A 15,799-nucleotide genomic window follows, 5' to 3' on the forward strand; every position below is an offset into this window, starting at 1 on the left:
AGAGAGGGAGCGAGGAGAGCCGGGGCCAGAAAGAGAGGGCTGCCGTCTTCGCAGAGCGCCAGAAAGAGCGAAAAGACACGTGTGGAAGAGGGCTCTTCGGAGACGGAGACCCTAGATGCTTGCTGTATGTGTGGGCACTGGCGCTTTTTACATAATTTTACGTTATGCCGCTGCCGAGGCGACCGCTACGTTGGAAACTCTTTAAAAACAGCCTGACAGCGGCGAAAAGTTATCAAACCGCAGCTTGTTCCATTCGAATGAACACACCAGTGATTTCGGTGGTGCCCAAGGAATTCAGTCGCAGAAATCACAAATTCACCAAACCAGCCACCAGCATGAAGTTCTTCGTAGCTACCGCTTGCATCCTGCTCCTGGCAGCAGGCATCTCTGCCGATCCCGTCAAGGCCGCCGATGAGCAGTCCGGCGCCTTTGCCAAGTGCCTCGAGACCGACTCCATCTCGTGCCTGCAGCTCACGGTACGGATTAATTAGGCCTCAAGGATTACATTACCAAAATCTAAAAATCAAACCCATTCAAGAACATTGCCAAAGTGGCTAAACAGTGAAAGTGAAACCAATCAAATCCAATGATTGATCCAATGATCAAGTGCAAAGCCCTTGTGATACTAAGGATACTATTAAAGTGAAAGTGCCAAAGTTTGTCTTCACGGCTTCCTGTCGAGCTATAAATATTTGACTTCTCCGAATATTTAAAAAGAGATCAAAATTTAATACATAAATTCAAGATATTTAACAGGAAGATGTGAAAAACAGCTTTACCACTCAATCTCAATGAGCTTAACAGTGCAATTTACCGCTAATAGCATTTCAATTAATTATTCTTCAGCCATAAAGAGCTCTTAAAGTAATTACTCTTGAGTTTTCCAAACCTACAAGGATACTTAAAGTTGATTTTCATAATTCAAAGTGATAAATTTACCTTGACAATTTATCAACTATTCTTAAAGCGGTTTACTGTTTACTACTTCTACTGTTAGCCACTTTTAACTTATCAACAAGTCATTAAACAAATCTCCCACATTGACCTACAACAGCTCACGGCTTCATAATCCTTCTAATATGCAAACCTTCTCCTTACTCTACAGCTCTTCCGCAAGGCCAAGTCCGTCTTCGATAACCCCCAGATCGAGCTCTTCGGTGGCGTTTCGCTAGTGAAGGCCAATGAAGGACGTCAGGGCAAGTCTCTGGACAACTCTCTGGCTGTTGAGGCCGCTCCCAGCGTGGAGGCCCGCACCACCGAGATGGGCAACTACTTCATGGACAACGCCAAGAGCTTCTTCGCCGAGCGCTCTCTGAACTTCAACTTCGCCAACGCCGCTCGCAGCGTGGCCCGCGCCATTCCCGATGACATCAAGGCTGATCTCCGCGAGCTGGTCGTTGAGTCCCGTACCCGCAAGAAGAAGCTGCTGAAGAAGTTCCTGCCCATCCTTCTGGGAGTTGGTGCTAAGATTGCCGTCCTGGGTGTTGGCTCCATCTTCGGTCTGCTCTTCCTGGCCAAGAAGGCCCTCGTTGTGTCCGTGATTGCCTTCTTCCTGGCTCTGGCTGCTGGTGCTTCCAGCGGACTGGGACGCATCGGTGGATCCGGAGGCGGCGGCGGTCTGCTCGGCGGTCTGGGCGGTCTGTTCGGTGGCAAGAACTCCGGCGGATCCTCGGCTGCCAGCTCCGGTGGATGGTCCTCGGGCGGTGGCTCCTCCAGCGCCGGATGGTCCTCGGGCGGCAGCTCCGGCTGGGACACCCATGGTGCCTACAGCTCGCCTGTGGCCCAGACCATCGCCTACCAGGGCTACAAGCAGGCCCGCCGGTAAACAATTGGCCACGAGCTAATTTAACCGAAGGACGAAGGCCAAGGAGAGAGAGAGAAACAATCGCTAAAAATGATGACCTATATTTATATTTATTCATAAATTATTTATTTTAATTTATTACTTGAACGAGAACGAGTACGAGACGAACAAAAGTGCCTTCCATTAGACAAAAAGAAACACAAAAAATCACTAAATAACAAGACACACCCAAACACACCACCTTTCATCAACAACCGCCAATAACCTCCACCAAGGAATCTTCACTACTTTCCACACTCCTCACTGTCTCTTCACTATATACTATACACTACTATAAATCTTAATTTCATGGCTGCACCTTTGATAAATGGACTTCATAAGTTTGCCACTTGTCGCTCCACCAGTCAAAGTCAGTCGCCTCGCCCATCTAACTGTATCTATCTCTCATCTATTTTCATCTATCTCTATGCTACGACTACCTCTATCTATACCTGTACCTCTATCTATCTATCTGTCTATCATCTATCTGTCTATCTGTCTATCTATATCTTTCTGTCTATCTGGGCTTTCCCACTTTACCGCCCGGGAAAGCCCAACCAAATGCTGCTAAATCAAAGAATCAAATAATAATTCAAACATGAAAAATACTTAACAAACACGACTCTCTTTACTCATCTCTGCACAATTTCCCTTTCGATTTGCATACGCAACTCCATTCAACAGCCCTCGACCGCATCACTCATACGCCGCGTTGTCTAGCCAAGCAATTTGCATCTGCTTGTCTCAACTTTCATTTCACGGCGCTGCCCATCTCATTCTTTCTGCTATCAGACCCGAAAGATCGAACTCTTTAAGTGTTTTCTAAAATTTCACCCACTTACTTCACTTCCACCTTCCACCGCTTCTGGGTAATTCCCATTTTCACTGCACTTTCTTCCGTCTGTCAGAATACGAACAAAGGCAATTTGCTAAAAAATAAAACAAACATTTAGCTACGCGCATTTCGGCTCATTCAAGGCGGGGCCCCACTGTATTGTATTTTAATATTTCCCCCATCTGCCACAGCCAGGTCCATGGCCATTGTCGAGCGACGCTTAGCACCTTTTGGCCCAAAGAAAGTTGTAAACGCCGACGAATTGGGCCCGGCTCAATTGAGCCTAAGTAACTGAACTGAAATGAACTGAACTGCAGTTGCCGGTTGGCAAAACGGCACTTTACAGCCGCTGACGGGTTGCTTTACTTATGAATATGACCCAGTTCGTCGGGGCCCAGTCAGTCGATTTGGAAGCCGACTCTTAAATGTTGGCTGATGAATGCTGTGTGTTGGATGCTGTGCCCATTGACTGACTGTTGGTTTTCTTCGTCAGCAATTAATGTGTCGTCGACTCGCTTTTGAGCACTTTTCTAAGCTCATTGGGGCCGGCTATTTGGCTCGGTTTGTTGTCTCATTTGTTTAGCATCCAAAGTTCTGCTTCTGAAAACGTTTAAACCTCCGTTTCGAGCCAAAAACGTTGGCTCGCTCACGGCTCTATTCACTTTCCTATTCAGGTTGTTTGCTAAGTGAAATTTCCAAGTAGTTCTCCATTGAAGGTGTCACGCTTTAAATCAATAGCTATTGTCCAGACGCACTCTTAGGAACCCGCCAAGTCATTCCCGATGTCTGAGTCTCACACCGAGGAGGCAGTGAAAACCGACATTCCCGAGACAACGAAAACATAGTCATTCCCGAACACAATCGTGTCACAAATGGGCTGCTGCTGGGAAAAAGGGAAAGTGTCGGGAGTTTCTATGTGAGCCCATATTGAAAATGAAACTAGCTCCAGGGGTTGTCATTTCAATAAAATGAATTCTTAGAAATGCGTATCCATTCCATTTTGTATGGGTCTATAATAAGTTTGGGAATGACTTTGGTTGAGCAGCTCTGTTTTCTTAGCGACACGATATACAAGCTCTTATTAAACACACAGACAGAATGAAATTCTTGAATGCCTGATTTCCATCCATCCGTTTCCAGGCATACTTTAAAAAAAAAACAAGAGGAAACGCTATAGTCGAGTGCCGCGACTATAAGATACCCGTTACTGTTTTACACAATTTTAAAATATTAATTTTGCTAGTGGAAATTCACAAGGCGCCACCTATTGTCAATGGAAGTATGTTGAGTATGCTTATAGTGACGTCACTGCCCATGTGAGGCCTTACAACTTAATTTCTTTATAAATAGCGAAATAATGTTCCGATTTGACAAATCTTTTGTAAATCGATAGATATTAACAGTTAAACAGGGTCAAACGAAGGCATTCATAATAATATTATAGACTCCACAGTTTTCCGCGGTTTGTGGGCGTTAGAGTGGGCGTGGCCGGATGCAACTTCGTGGCAAGTTGCAGAGGCATCTCCTAAATACGTGTTCCTAAGCAAAATTGTGTAGCTTTTATAGTTTTCGAGATTTTTGCATTTTTGGTTTTTTGGGTTTTGTGGGCGTTAGAGTGGGCGTGGCGTGATCGGAAAAAAACAATTCGCATTGGAAGCATCATAGAAACATACATGCTTGATCCGAACTTTCTATCTCTTATAGTTACCGAGATATCAGCTTTTCTAGAAAATCCGAAAACAGTCTTTTGAGCCTTGTGGGCGTATGGGTGGGTGTGGCCGGATAGTAGTACCACTATAAGATGCGCTGTCATCTAAAGATTATACTTTCTGAATTTCAACTTTCTATCTGCAATAGTTCCTGAGACTTCAGCAATTTTAGTTTTTTGCGATTTGTGGGCGTTAGAGTGGGCGTGGCAGGATGCTGTAATAAACTTGCGCTGTCCCGGGACCTCAAGAATCTTCATGCTTAATCTCAGCTTTGTATCTGCTATAGTTCCTGAGATCTCAGCGTTCATACGGACGGACGGACGGACGGACGGACGGACGGACGGACGGACAGACGGACATGGCTCAATCGACTTCGCTATTGATCCTGATCAAGAATATATATACTTTATAGGGTCGCAAAAGCTTCCTTCTATCTGTTACATACTTTTCAACGAATCTAGTATACCCTTTTACTCTACGAGTAACGGGTATAATAATATACAACGTATTTCAACGCAAACAAAGTTTTTGAATTTTCTATAAAACTAACTAAGTCGGTATTTTCTTTACATTCTCTTTTGTTTTCATTGCAGTTATTTTAAGAACTTATAAAAAAATATATTATTTTATATATCTATTTTAATCTAACTTCCACGCCGCATAACTATGTAAATCCCAACTATTCACAATGAGAGTGTCTATTTGCTAGTTTTTTCTCCTATAGCAATGTTTCTGTTTTTCAGCACATCAAAATAATTGAAAAGCCCAGCGTGTGTTTTTCATTTAAATTTCCACTGATTTCCACATAAATACGCTTTGATTCCATCTGACGGTTAGTGTAAAAAAACGGTTTTTTATTATTGCGTTAGTTGCCTGTTGTCTTTCTGTATTCCGAATGCCAGTTCCTGGGTTTTTATTTTTGTTGATAAGCTTTAAATATCAATGTCCGCTATATGCAATATACTTTTGGTACAAAATTGAAATATAAATCTAAAATATATCAGGCTACTCTTACATTTGATTAACATATTTTTCAGCACATAGGCAAAACCTTTTTATGTACAAACATCAAAAAGTATTCTTCTAAGAAACCATTGCTGTCTTTTAAGCTCACTTTTGGCTTAGAAAGTATCTTGGCTTACATCTTCAGCTTTCTCCAAAGACATGGCTCAAAAGCTGCGATCGAAAGCCTTTCTTAAAATGTACTAAAAGCTTGTTAAAGAAAGTTTGAAATGAAGACTTTCTTCTCCAAGTCTTGAACCAACAGTTTTCCAAATGAAACCAACGCTTAATATAAATATATCGAGATAATCGATAAATGTTACATGAATGGAACATTTTAAATGCCTGGGAAACCCAATAAATTTACCAAACATATTCAAAAACAAACAGGGCCCTTTCATGTTTAAAAGTTAAAAGAGGTCAGCCGCAACTATATGTTTTTCTTAATTAAAAATGGTTTGCTCATTTTTTGACAGAGTGTAAATAGGAGAGAACAACACGATTATTTGCCTGGTGAAATATAAAATAGTGCAGACTCAGAGAAGCAACTGGCATGTTTTGCGCTTTTTTCTATAATCCACAAACAGGTGCCTTTGACAGAGCCTTTTACGGTCCGAAAACCAGGTAGGCACTCGTTAGTTGGTGGTCTATGTGGTCTAATCCAACTGCCCGGTCCCCTAGAGCTTTTCCGGTTTTGTGGTCGGCAGTTTGACGGTTGCAGCGGTTTGGGGCTTCACAGGTTGGCGGTCCAAAGTGGCGGTGTGGGTCAATGTACACTTTACGGATTTGGTTCCGAAGCGTTGCCCATTTCACTGCGACTGAGAGTCGGCCAGGAGCAGGGGCAGGTGGCCCACCAGGTGCAGTGTGTGAAAGTGTTGCAACTGGCCAGTTGCATCTGGCAGTGGGTTGGCCGTGTTCATAATTCAGTGCGGCCAAGCCGGCTGACATTGAATAATACAATCGCCGAAGATTGGACGACGAATCTGGGCCTGGGCCAAAAGGGGCAGTAAAAGTGTCATTTCCAAGTGGCATTTACAGCTTTTCGCACAATGCCGGGGCTGATGTGTGAAAGTTGTCGGCCTGCCGCTTTATTATCAACCTATCAGCGAAGGGGGGAACCAAACCCGTTTATTGGAGAGCCGCTCGTTTGGGCCAACAAAAGAACAAACCGAACGACGAGGCTGACAACGAAAGTGAAATGCTTCCTCGCTTGATCATAATTACGATAATGACAAATTTTCGTAATGAAATGAAATTGAAGTGTCTTGAAAGTGAAACCTGAAAACTGAAACCTGAGCAATTAATGCTGCCCTCGCCACGCCCCCATTTCTTTTTCGATTTTTTCCCAAAGCTTTCGTTTTTTGTTCCGCGATCTTTTGGCTATTACACAATGCAGGCGTGGCATGGATATTTGCATTTCATGATTCGGCGATTTTTGGCCCACCAATATATATATATATATATATATATTGTAGAAGGGAGAGAAAGACTCAGGTTGATGCCGAAGCCAAATGGCAAGCCGCAGCTAAAACTGATTATGAAGTGGAAACTCTCACTTTTACGATTATTTTTCTTATAGCTTTCGGTCGTCATGATCTTCATCATCTTTCTTCGGATTTTGTGCCCCATTGTTATTGTCTCTTCAGTCTTCAATCTTCAGCCTTAAGTCTTCTGTCTTCTGTCCCATAATGATTAGACTTTCAGCCGCTAGAAAAGCGGGCATAAAAGTCAATTTTATGCTCACTTTTTGATGCTGATTGGCCAAAGCCAGCCGCGATCGTGCCGCGACATTATATGTATGTGAGCCTGTGATTTGGAGCAACACTAAATATCTCAATTAGAAGTTATTGTAGGGTTGGAAACCACCTGATGTAGGTCAGACCTTTCTCCACTTGGCCACTCGAAACCCAAATTAATTTCTCGGCCAACCCAGATCAGCTGCCATCGATAGGGAGGTGGCACCCATTCGTCGAAGCCATCCCAACCCATGCCATCCATTCATTCACCAAAATATCTAGCCCAACCCTCTGACAATTAATTAAAGTCAGATTGTTGTTTAGTTTTTTATTTTTGCTTTTTTTTTTGGTTGGGTGGAGAGGGGGTTTTGGCCATGTCTGTGGCTGTGACAGACTGTTGCCTGTGGCTGCCACGCGCTCAAAGTCCAAGCCGAACTATTTTTATTTCGATACCGGTTGCCAGTCGCTGTTGTTGCATTCCGGTCGGGTCGATTCATTCGATTTTAAATTTCTAACATTTTTAAGACTGCAGCCACACAACGAAAAACTGCCGCTTAAATTGCTTGTTCATTTTTAACAGATTTGATATGAAATCAAAGGTATTATAAGAAAATAAGTTATGAAAGGTTGATTTAATGATCTTCTCAGATTGTTCTTAAAATATTGTATGGGTTTTAAGAATATATATAATTATGATTAACAAAATGAAACTACAAATGTACATTTTCACATTAAGAGTTGTATAAAATACTTTTTTTCATCATATAATATTTATTTTTAATACTTCGGATAGCATTTTTAATAAATAATTCAATTTCAGATACATTTTCTTCCTGTGCATCTAAACGAGTCGAAGAAAGTGCCGGTGACTTTGGGCTCGGCTCTGCTCTGCTCGACTTTGCTGGTTTTTTTGCTCTTTTCTGTTGTTTTTTTTAGTGCTGGCCATATCCGTTTTTGGCTCGATTTATGCCTTGCGATAAAGCCAAACCGCCGGGCAAACAAAGCGGGGCGACTCACTCAGTTACATCGACATATCGATGACGAGCATCGAATGCGATTGGGCAGCTGCGAGCGCCTTGGGTGAGGCGCGTTATAAATCGGAAAGATTAAAAAAGTCACAAGAAAAGAGTTTCACTTTCTCATGAGTTTACAGTTACTCATGCATAAATATGGAAGCTTTTGGACGGTAAAGTTATTGCTCTTTGGCCCGGCCACGCATGACAGCCGGCAGGAGAGGTGGTCAAAAAGGAAATGGCTGCAATAGGCTCAGAGGCCTGCAGGCTTCCCCGGATTGGGTCACTAAAGAGCTCTCTCTTCTGGGTTTCAAGTCTCAGGGATACTTTAAATATATGCTGATTTCGTAGATTTCCAATAGGCTCATGGTAAATGCTTGTCATTTGCCAGTAACAGAGACTTAACCATAAATTACTTACTGCTTGATATGGACTTAATGGCTCATTTGTCAGAATTAATAAATAATTTTTCATTAACAGCTTTAGGGATTATGAAAAAGTTGAATTAAAAAGTGTATACATTTTCCAGTCGTCTCATGGACTTACTTAATTTAAATCAGCACTCAAAGGGTGAAACCATTTAAACACACCATTAAATGTAGAATTTGAAATGGAAATCTAAAATAAATATTTAAAATGCATTATTATTCAAATGACGTGAACTTTTACTGCAACTGAAGGGCGGAGTAATTTGATAAGCTTCTATTTTAAATTTCAAATTACAATTACTTCCAGAACATTTTGCCATTGCATCAAACAGCCACTTAGTTTTGGCCGCCAAAACACTCTGCAAAAAACAATGCCATTACGCATACGCCACATAGTCCCGCGTTCATTCGGTTTCCCTGTCTGAATGTCAGCGAATGTCATTTGAATTTCAGGCACACACTTCTTAATGGACAATGACCGCAGTACAGCGAATGTGTGACATTGATAGAGCGTCGATTGGAGCAGATGCAGCAGGTGCAGAAGAGAGTGGGACCGGGCTTTTACCACATCCGCCGCACTGGACATATTATGATTAATGGCCCGGCGGAAAGTATTGGCATAGGTCAGGTGTGAAATTTTCCAGTGTCAGATAGGGGCTCGAATCATAATCCATTAAGTGGCCCGTGTCAACCCCTCGCAGCTGGGGATCTTTCGGACAAATTTCTTTCTGCACACTAATTACAGCGGGGACAACGAGACAATGGCTGTAACAATAGACAATAACAATAGTAATAGCAACAGCAATAGAAATAGTTAAATAGTAATGGCAAAATGGCAAACAAATGCGGACCAAGTGTAATTTTGGACGTTGGACCAGCAGCTGCCCAGCTCTAATGGGATTTTTCGAGTATTTCGGAGGGGTGCAGGTTCAATTCGCATTCGCACTTGTGGCCATGGACATAAATACTCGTACGGGGAGTGAGTTTTGTGGCCGTAGCAAAAAACTTTCACTCAAGTTGTTTTCGAGCGGCTGTTGTTCATTTTGTTGTAGCTGTATTTGTTGTTGTTGTTGCTCCTGCCAAAAAGCATGCACATTTCATTATTAATATCGTCATCGCATAAGCTGCGCCATAGTCGTGACGAAAAGCCATCAAGTGGACTGTGGACTGGACATTGACACTTGACTCAGAGCTCTGGGGTCTTCGAAACTGTTACCCAGTACTTTCATCTGGCGAATAATATTTGTGTTTCTGTGTGGGCTCTCGAGAGCAATAGGCCTTAATTATTGATTTTAATTGGCCATATCGCACTTGGCCAGGCATGGCCACTCCAGTTTGCTTCAGTGCGTTGGGCGTCAGTTTGCTGAACCCCGTTGGACTCCATTTTTTGTGGTCTTTTGTGGTAGCAGGTCGACCGGAAATACAGTTTTATCAATCGGTTCGAAGCCGAGCCAAAGGGTCTTTGATTTGGCTTTAGCCTCAGCTTCAGCGTGTCATTATCGTCATCATTATTCCTCTTGGTAGTTTTCTGACCGAAATACCATTGAAAGCAAAAGAAGAAAGTTTCTCAATGCCAGCGCACACACACACATTGTCTTCTTTATTCACTTGCCAGCATTTCCTCGGCATTCATTGCGAACCAGTTGGTTATGCGCCTTTTTATTTGCCTTAATTTAATTAACAGCGTCGTTTTTAGCTGCCATTAAAACGAGTGGTAGAAGAAACAAAAGCGGCACAAGAATGATGATCATCATCATCATTATCAGCGCAATGGGCATACAACGGTCATATGCCGGTCACAGAAGTTTCACTTTAAAGAATGCAATGATCGCATACGGTCGTCCGATCGGTCGCTTCGATCGCAAAGGTTGCCCCCGGGGGCCACGAAATCGTTGCATTATTTATGCCGCAAAGTGGGGCACAGCATCCAGCAACAAGGGCGTTACAGCTTTTTCTGCTTCTCTGCTGCTGCTGCTGCTGCTGCTGCTGCTGCGCGAGCAATTGCGTGAAAGTTGCGGAAGCTGGAAGTTTGGGGGCACCGAAGCAAGTTTAAGATACAAAATGTATCCTCGAAGAAAAAGCGAAAGGGCTTGGGGACGGACACACGTGCGCCGCCACAGATCGGGTAATAAAAAAAATGCAATTTCGGCAAGTTTCCCAGGCAAGGAGAAGAAACCCTTTCTCTTTCAAAAGAAAGCGCTGTTTGCCGTATGTGCTTTTTTGTTTTGTTAAAACAAATTTCAGCACAAAACTGCACTCGAGGGCCATAAAAGTTTTTCACACGTTACATAATTTTTTACACCGCCGGCGACTCCTGCTGTCTTTGGACCACATTGTGACATCATTTGCTTACACTTTGGCATCAATTATTCAATATAAGCGGCATTTAACGGCGGAGAAATTACATAAAAAATGAAAAGAAAAACAAACGCTAATAAATTATTAAGTAAATGCTGCAATAAACGAGAAATGAAAACATCACGAACCCCCAGCCGCTCATTTCTGATACTCTTTATCTTTTGAGGGGATTTATTAACTTTTCAAGGGGATATATAAAATGCCATTTAAAATTGGCATTATATATCTTTGCATTATTAGTTATGAATTATAACAATTACTGCATACTTGCGTATGCTTCATGGGGAAGAGTACTTAATGTTTATATTTTATTTAAACAAATCTTAAACAAAGATCCAGATTTAACTCAATTTTCTGAAATACAAATAAGTAAAAACAAATAAAAGCATATAAAAATTCCAATATTCAAGTCAGCCTTAGCAATATAGTCGACATGCCCGAAGTTTGGGTGTGAAAATGTCTCCGAGACATCCGTGCTCCGATTTCGCAATGGATGCCATCGACGGCGTCATCGCGTCATGGAATTAGCCTTACCGTTTTGATTATGCTTGCCGAATTAGATAATTTTCGAGTGTGAGCCATATCCATAAATGTTTTTATTTTTGGTTTGTGTTTTTCGATTTTCGGCTTGCTAGATGCATATTAGCGTTCCACGGAAAGTGAAAGTGATGCGGCCGATTCCGAGTCCGATTCGTGCATTTTTAATTTGTATCTCCAGAGGCGGTTGCCTGGTTGCCAGGTGGGCCGGCTCGGCGGTTATGCTAATGGGCGTGGCAGGTTTTTCAGCTAAATGATTACAGCACAGACCGCTAATTTGTGTCCGTCCGTCTGATCTGACCTTTCCCTGCGCCCCGGGGGTTAATTCCGCTGTTCCCATGACAGGGCTGCCGGGCCAAATCCCAACCATAATTCCAACTGACAGTGGGCCATTAAGGCGGTCATAAGTGAGCTAGACTGAGCTTGCATCTCTAAATGCAACATGGGGCATTACGACTATGTCGTAAACCTCATCCCGGGAAAATTCTCACATTTACACGGCAATAAACAGCTAAAAGAAAGTCAATTACCACTTTATTTTAATACTACCCGCAGTTAGAAACTCCACTCATGATCAAAGAGTTTGTTAAATTTGTTTGTGTGAAAATTAAAAGTTGTCAATTGCCTTGTTAAGTACAACTTTAAATACGCCACATAACCTGATGAGTCATTCAACCGCAGATATTATTATGTTAAAAAATATAAGAAATAAGAAATAAGGAAAGGAAAATGTGAGTAATAATACCGCATTTGCTAAAAATGTGGAAGAAGAAATAAAATACATTTTAGTTTATAAGTATATCCTTTTAATTTCAATAAGTAAATTTTAAACTAATAATGAATACAGCGTGTTTAAAAATATTTTCTGAATATATTTACGGGATAAATAGAACAAAAATATTAAATTTGTCCATAACTTGGTATAATTTCCATATAACAGGATCACTTCTTCCACTGGAAACCCTTGCTAACCCATTTCGAGCAAGAACGAGTATAAAAAATATTTCATTACATTACAAGAGCAACCAAGTATCGATGTCTAAGGTTTAAAAACCTTTTGAATCTTTTGTTTTAAACTGGGCCAAAGAAATGACGCCCACTCGAGTCTTTCTTGCCGCTCTGCAAGTTAAAAATAAAGATATTAAGTGGCAGTTGCAGTTTGTTTTGCGTTTTCACTTCATGATTGACTGCAGTGCCATCAGTACTATCGTTGACATTGTGGGGGTTGGTTGCCAGTTTTTGTCTCAGTGTATGTCAACACCCACTCGTCGGTAATGGTAATGGCAATGGTAATGGCCATGGCAATGGGAATGGCAATTGGGAGTGCTAGGTCCGGCACTCACTTCGTCATCCGTTCAGTCGTTCATTCATGCAGTTTTTGACTTTGTGAGTTTGTTGGCTTGCATTTTCCAGCTGCACCGCTACACCGCTGCAGAGCTGCACGCGCCGCGGCAGTGAATGTTGTTGGCTATAATGGAAAAGGAAAATTTAACCTGAACTTTCTTTTTTTGTGTACTGCTGCAGTGTCAGCCACAATGGCAACTGCGATATAAATAAAATATAAGTACATACACAGATATATTCATGTGCAGCTCGGCGCTTAAGGTCTGCAGCTGAAACCCGTTGGGCTGTTATGAGTTAGTTTTACTCTTCATTTTTGCCAAACAAAAGCAAAAGCCAACCTGTTGATATGGCCCGCCACAACAATAGAACGAAAAAGCGGTTCACAGGCCTTATCCAATCCCGATCCGATGCACTCGTGGTCTTCGCCTGAGAGGCTGCCTCTCTGCGCTGTGACCATTCATATGGGCGGGACTTGGATTCGAGGTCTGCGGGGCCATTGCAGTGAAAGTGTCGTTTCTCATGTTTTCTGCATGGCTGCAACTCCCAAAGCAGCGAATATAAAAATTTAATTAAATGTCAAATAATTCAACATTCGGCGACTGATCACATTTGCATCCCTAAATGCACTGCCACAAAACAATGTGAAATATGCATACCAATTTGCTGAAAAAGTCATGTTTTAATTTTTAACATTAAATGAAAACGACTTTTTTGTACCCTTTACATAAAGAGTAAGAGGGTGTATTGATTGTTGAAAGTATGTAACTAGTAGATGGAACCGTACTCGTTTTGGTAAAGATCTTTTGATCAGGATAACTAGCCAAGTAGATCTAGCCATGTCCTTCTGTAGGCCAGGGATCTAGTGACAGAAAGTTTGAAATAAATATTCACACTATAGGAATGTCTTATTTTACCTTTAAAAAGAATAATAAGATTAAGGCTAAAATATCTTTCGTTGGCAGGTGAGTCCTTGCCAGTTGAAAAATTGTGACCTAGATGGCGCTATTTAAGTGATGAGCCGTCATCTAACTGGCAATGGGTTTCTTATAGTTTAAGTATAAAAATCTATAGTTCGTGTTTTGAAGTTATTAAGTAAACAATTTACCTAAAATGTTAATCTTATATAAAAGCCGAAATGCAGTAAGAATTTTTAGTTGGAGGAAAAGGTAAAATATATGCTGGAAATAAATAAATTATATAGTCAAGATCAACAAATTAAAATAGTCATATAACATAATAAACCTTACCAGTATTATTTTCACCTTCAGTGTTAATAAACTATTAAACACAAGATAATGTATAAAAACATTTTTAATAAGCTTCGAAACAAATTTCTATCAAGACAGCATTTGGGTTAAGTTCTCATCATTGAATTTTTCCTTCAGTGAACTGCAGTCAGAGATTCACGCAATGCGTGGCTGCAGATGGTTCCCTGCCAGCAGATGCATTTAAAATTCGCTTTCACTGGCACAAGACGGTCTGAGCTGAGCTTTGGCTGATCTGGAAAAGCGTTTTCACGCGACTCGACCGACCGCCGGGCTGCTGGGGCCCAATTCATAAGCGCATTTTCATTGCATTTTCACACATTCATAACACTTTAATTAACTATTTTCAACACTTTCGTGGGGTCCGTAGTATTCGCATCCTGCTCGCGGTCATTTGCAGAGATCCGATGCGAGCGATCGACTCGCATTTCGCATTTTGGACTTCGAAGTTCGCATTTGCAAACTCTCTTTTGCCTGGGGATGTGATGATGACTTTCATTTGCCTGGGCTCCTGGTCACTGTCTATTTGCGTACTTTTACCTGTCTCAGCCAGTAAGTTAATCACTTCGGCCGGTTACTTATATAGTTAGTTGGTTGGGGACAGCTGTGGGTCGAGCTACTGGTGTTTGCCCGTCGATAACTCAGCCTGCTGGACGCCAATGGAGTGCTTTGCCACTTGGCCATGGCAGCTGTTTGTTTTGGCCACAACTTATTTGACAACGCATAAAATTTGCACATCCATCGTGAAGAAGGGCAGGCCGCCGCCGCCGCATACCACACATTTCTCGCAGATGTATCCGCGACTTTCCCTTTTCTGAATGGGGTTATGATTATTATTATCGGCACTGTCACTGCCAATGGTCGCTGGTTGCTGACTTGGTTTTGGCATAGATTCCCTGTCCCCAGAATGTGATCAGTTTTTGATCAGAATATCTAATGACCACACACAGAGAAAATACAACCGATATCAATTTGTCATGGTCATCTTTATTTTAACATGTTATTTTTCAGGTTGATCGAAGGAATCAAATCTTTCCTTATGTTGAAAATATATCTATTCAGCTAAATTAATATTACTGATAGCGAAAAGAGCAAGTGATTAATAGCTGTAATTGCTATAACCATCTAGATTATAAAAGTGAAATTGTTAGCATTTAAATTGATTATATCGAGTTTTTTTTTCTTTTCTATTTCTGTCATACCCAAACATATTTAAATAATTTTAAATTTTTTAAATTTGTTCAGATTTCAGCTGATAATCTAGGTAAAAATATAGAATGTATAGTATTAATCTATAGGCTTCCTAGAATGATTTTGCTATCACTGCTTTGAGTAAAATTAGCATAGAAATTTAATAATTTGAAAATCAAGTTAAGTCCCAATATAAAGAAAGATTTTAAACAGCAATACTAAAATCCATTAATTAAAAATTTAGCTTAAATATTTTAAAGATTGTACAAGCCTTTATAAGAAAACTAAAATCTTTTCTAAAGATGCCCTAAGACTCTCCTTATAAATACCTTGAATACCTCAGAAGTACCTTTCTCGAATGACGGTCTTTCGGATATGCAAATCTACCGTTCTGTTCATCTGAGCCACCTCGCTCCAAGCGCTCGACTGAGCTTGAAAGGGAAATGCTTTTACTTACTTTTACAAAAACTCATTTTCAATTAATGCCCAGACAATTAAGATTACGACTACGATTTTCGGCACTTTTTAGCCCGCTCTC

General features: G+C 41.3%; 1 protein-coding gene across 1 annotated transcript; it reads left to right on the forward strand.

Annotated features, from left to right (window-relative positions):
• Positions 1–223: 223 nt before the first annotated feature.
• On the forward strand, positions 224–2,451 carry Osi6 (Osiris 6). Its single transcript, XM_017226844.2, has 2 exons — positions 224–476; positions 1,106–2,451. The coding sequence occupies exons 1-2, from the start codon at positions 258–260 to the stop codon at positions 1,823–1,825; spliced, it is 939 nt and encodes a 312-aa protein (XP_017082333.2). The 5' UTR covers positions 224–257; the 3' UTR covers positions 1,826–2,451.
• The last annotated feature ends 13,348 nt before the right edge of the window (positions 2,452–15,799 follow it).

Source organism: Drosophila eugracilis, unplaced genomic scaffold, assembly GCF_018153835.1.
Source record: "Drosophila eugracilis isolate 14026-0451.02 unplaced genomic scaffold, ASM1815383v1 contig_1897, whole genome shotgun sequence".
Classification (NCBI taxonomy): domain Eukaryota; kingdom Metazoa; phylum Arthropoda; class Insecta; order Diptera; family Drosophilidae; genus Drosophila; species Drosophila eugracilis.

Bases quoted from the DNA above. Each gene is read 5' to 3' on its own strand.
- Osi6 (XM_017226844.2), top strand. From the start codon at position 258: ATGAACACACCAGTGATTTCGGTGGTGCCCAAGGAATTCAGTCGCAGA. The intron at 477-1,105 runs GTACGGATTAAT...CTTACTCTACAG, and splicing joins TCTCGTGCCTGCAGCTCACG to CTCTTCCGCAAGGCCAAGTC.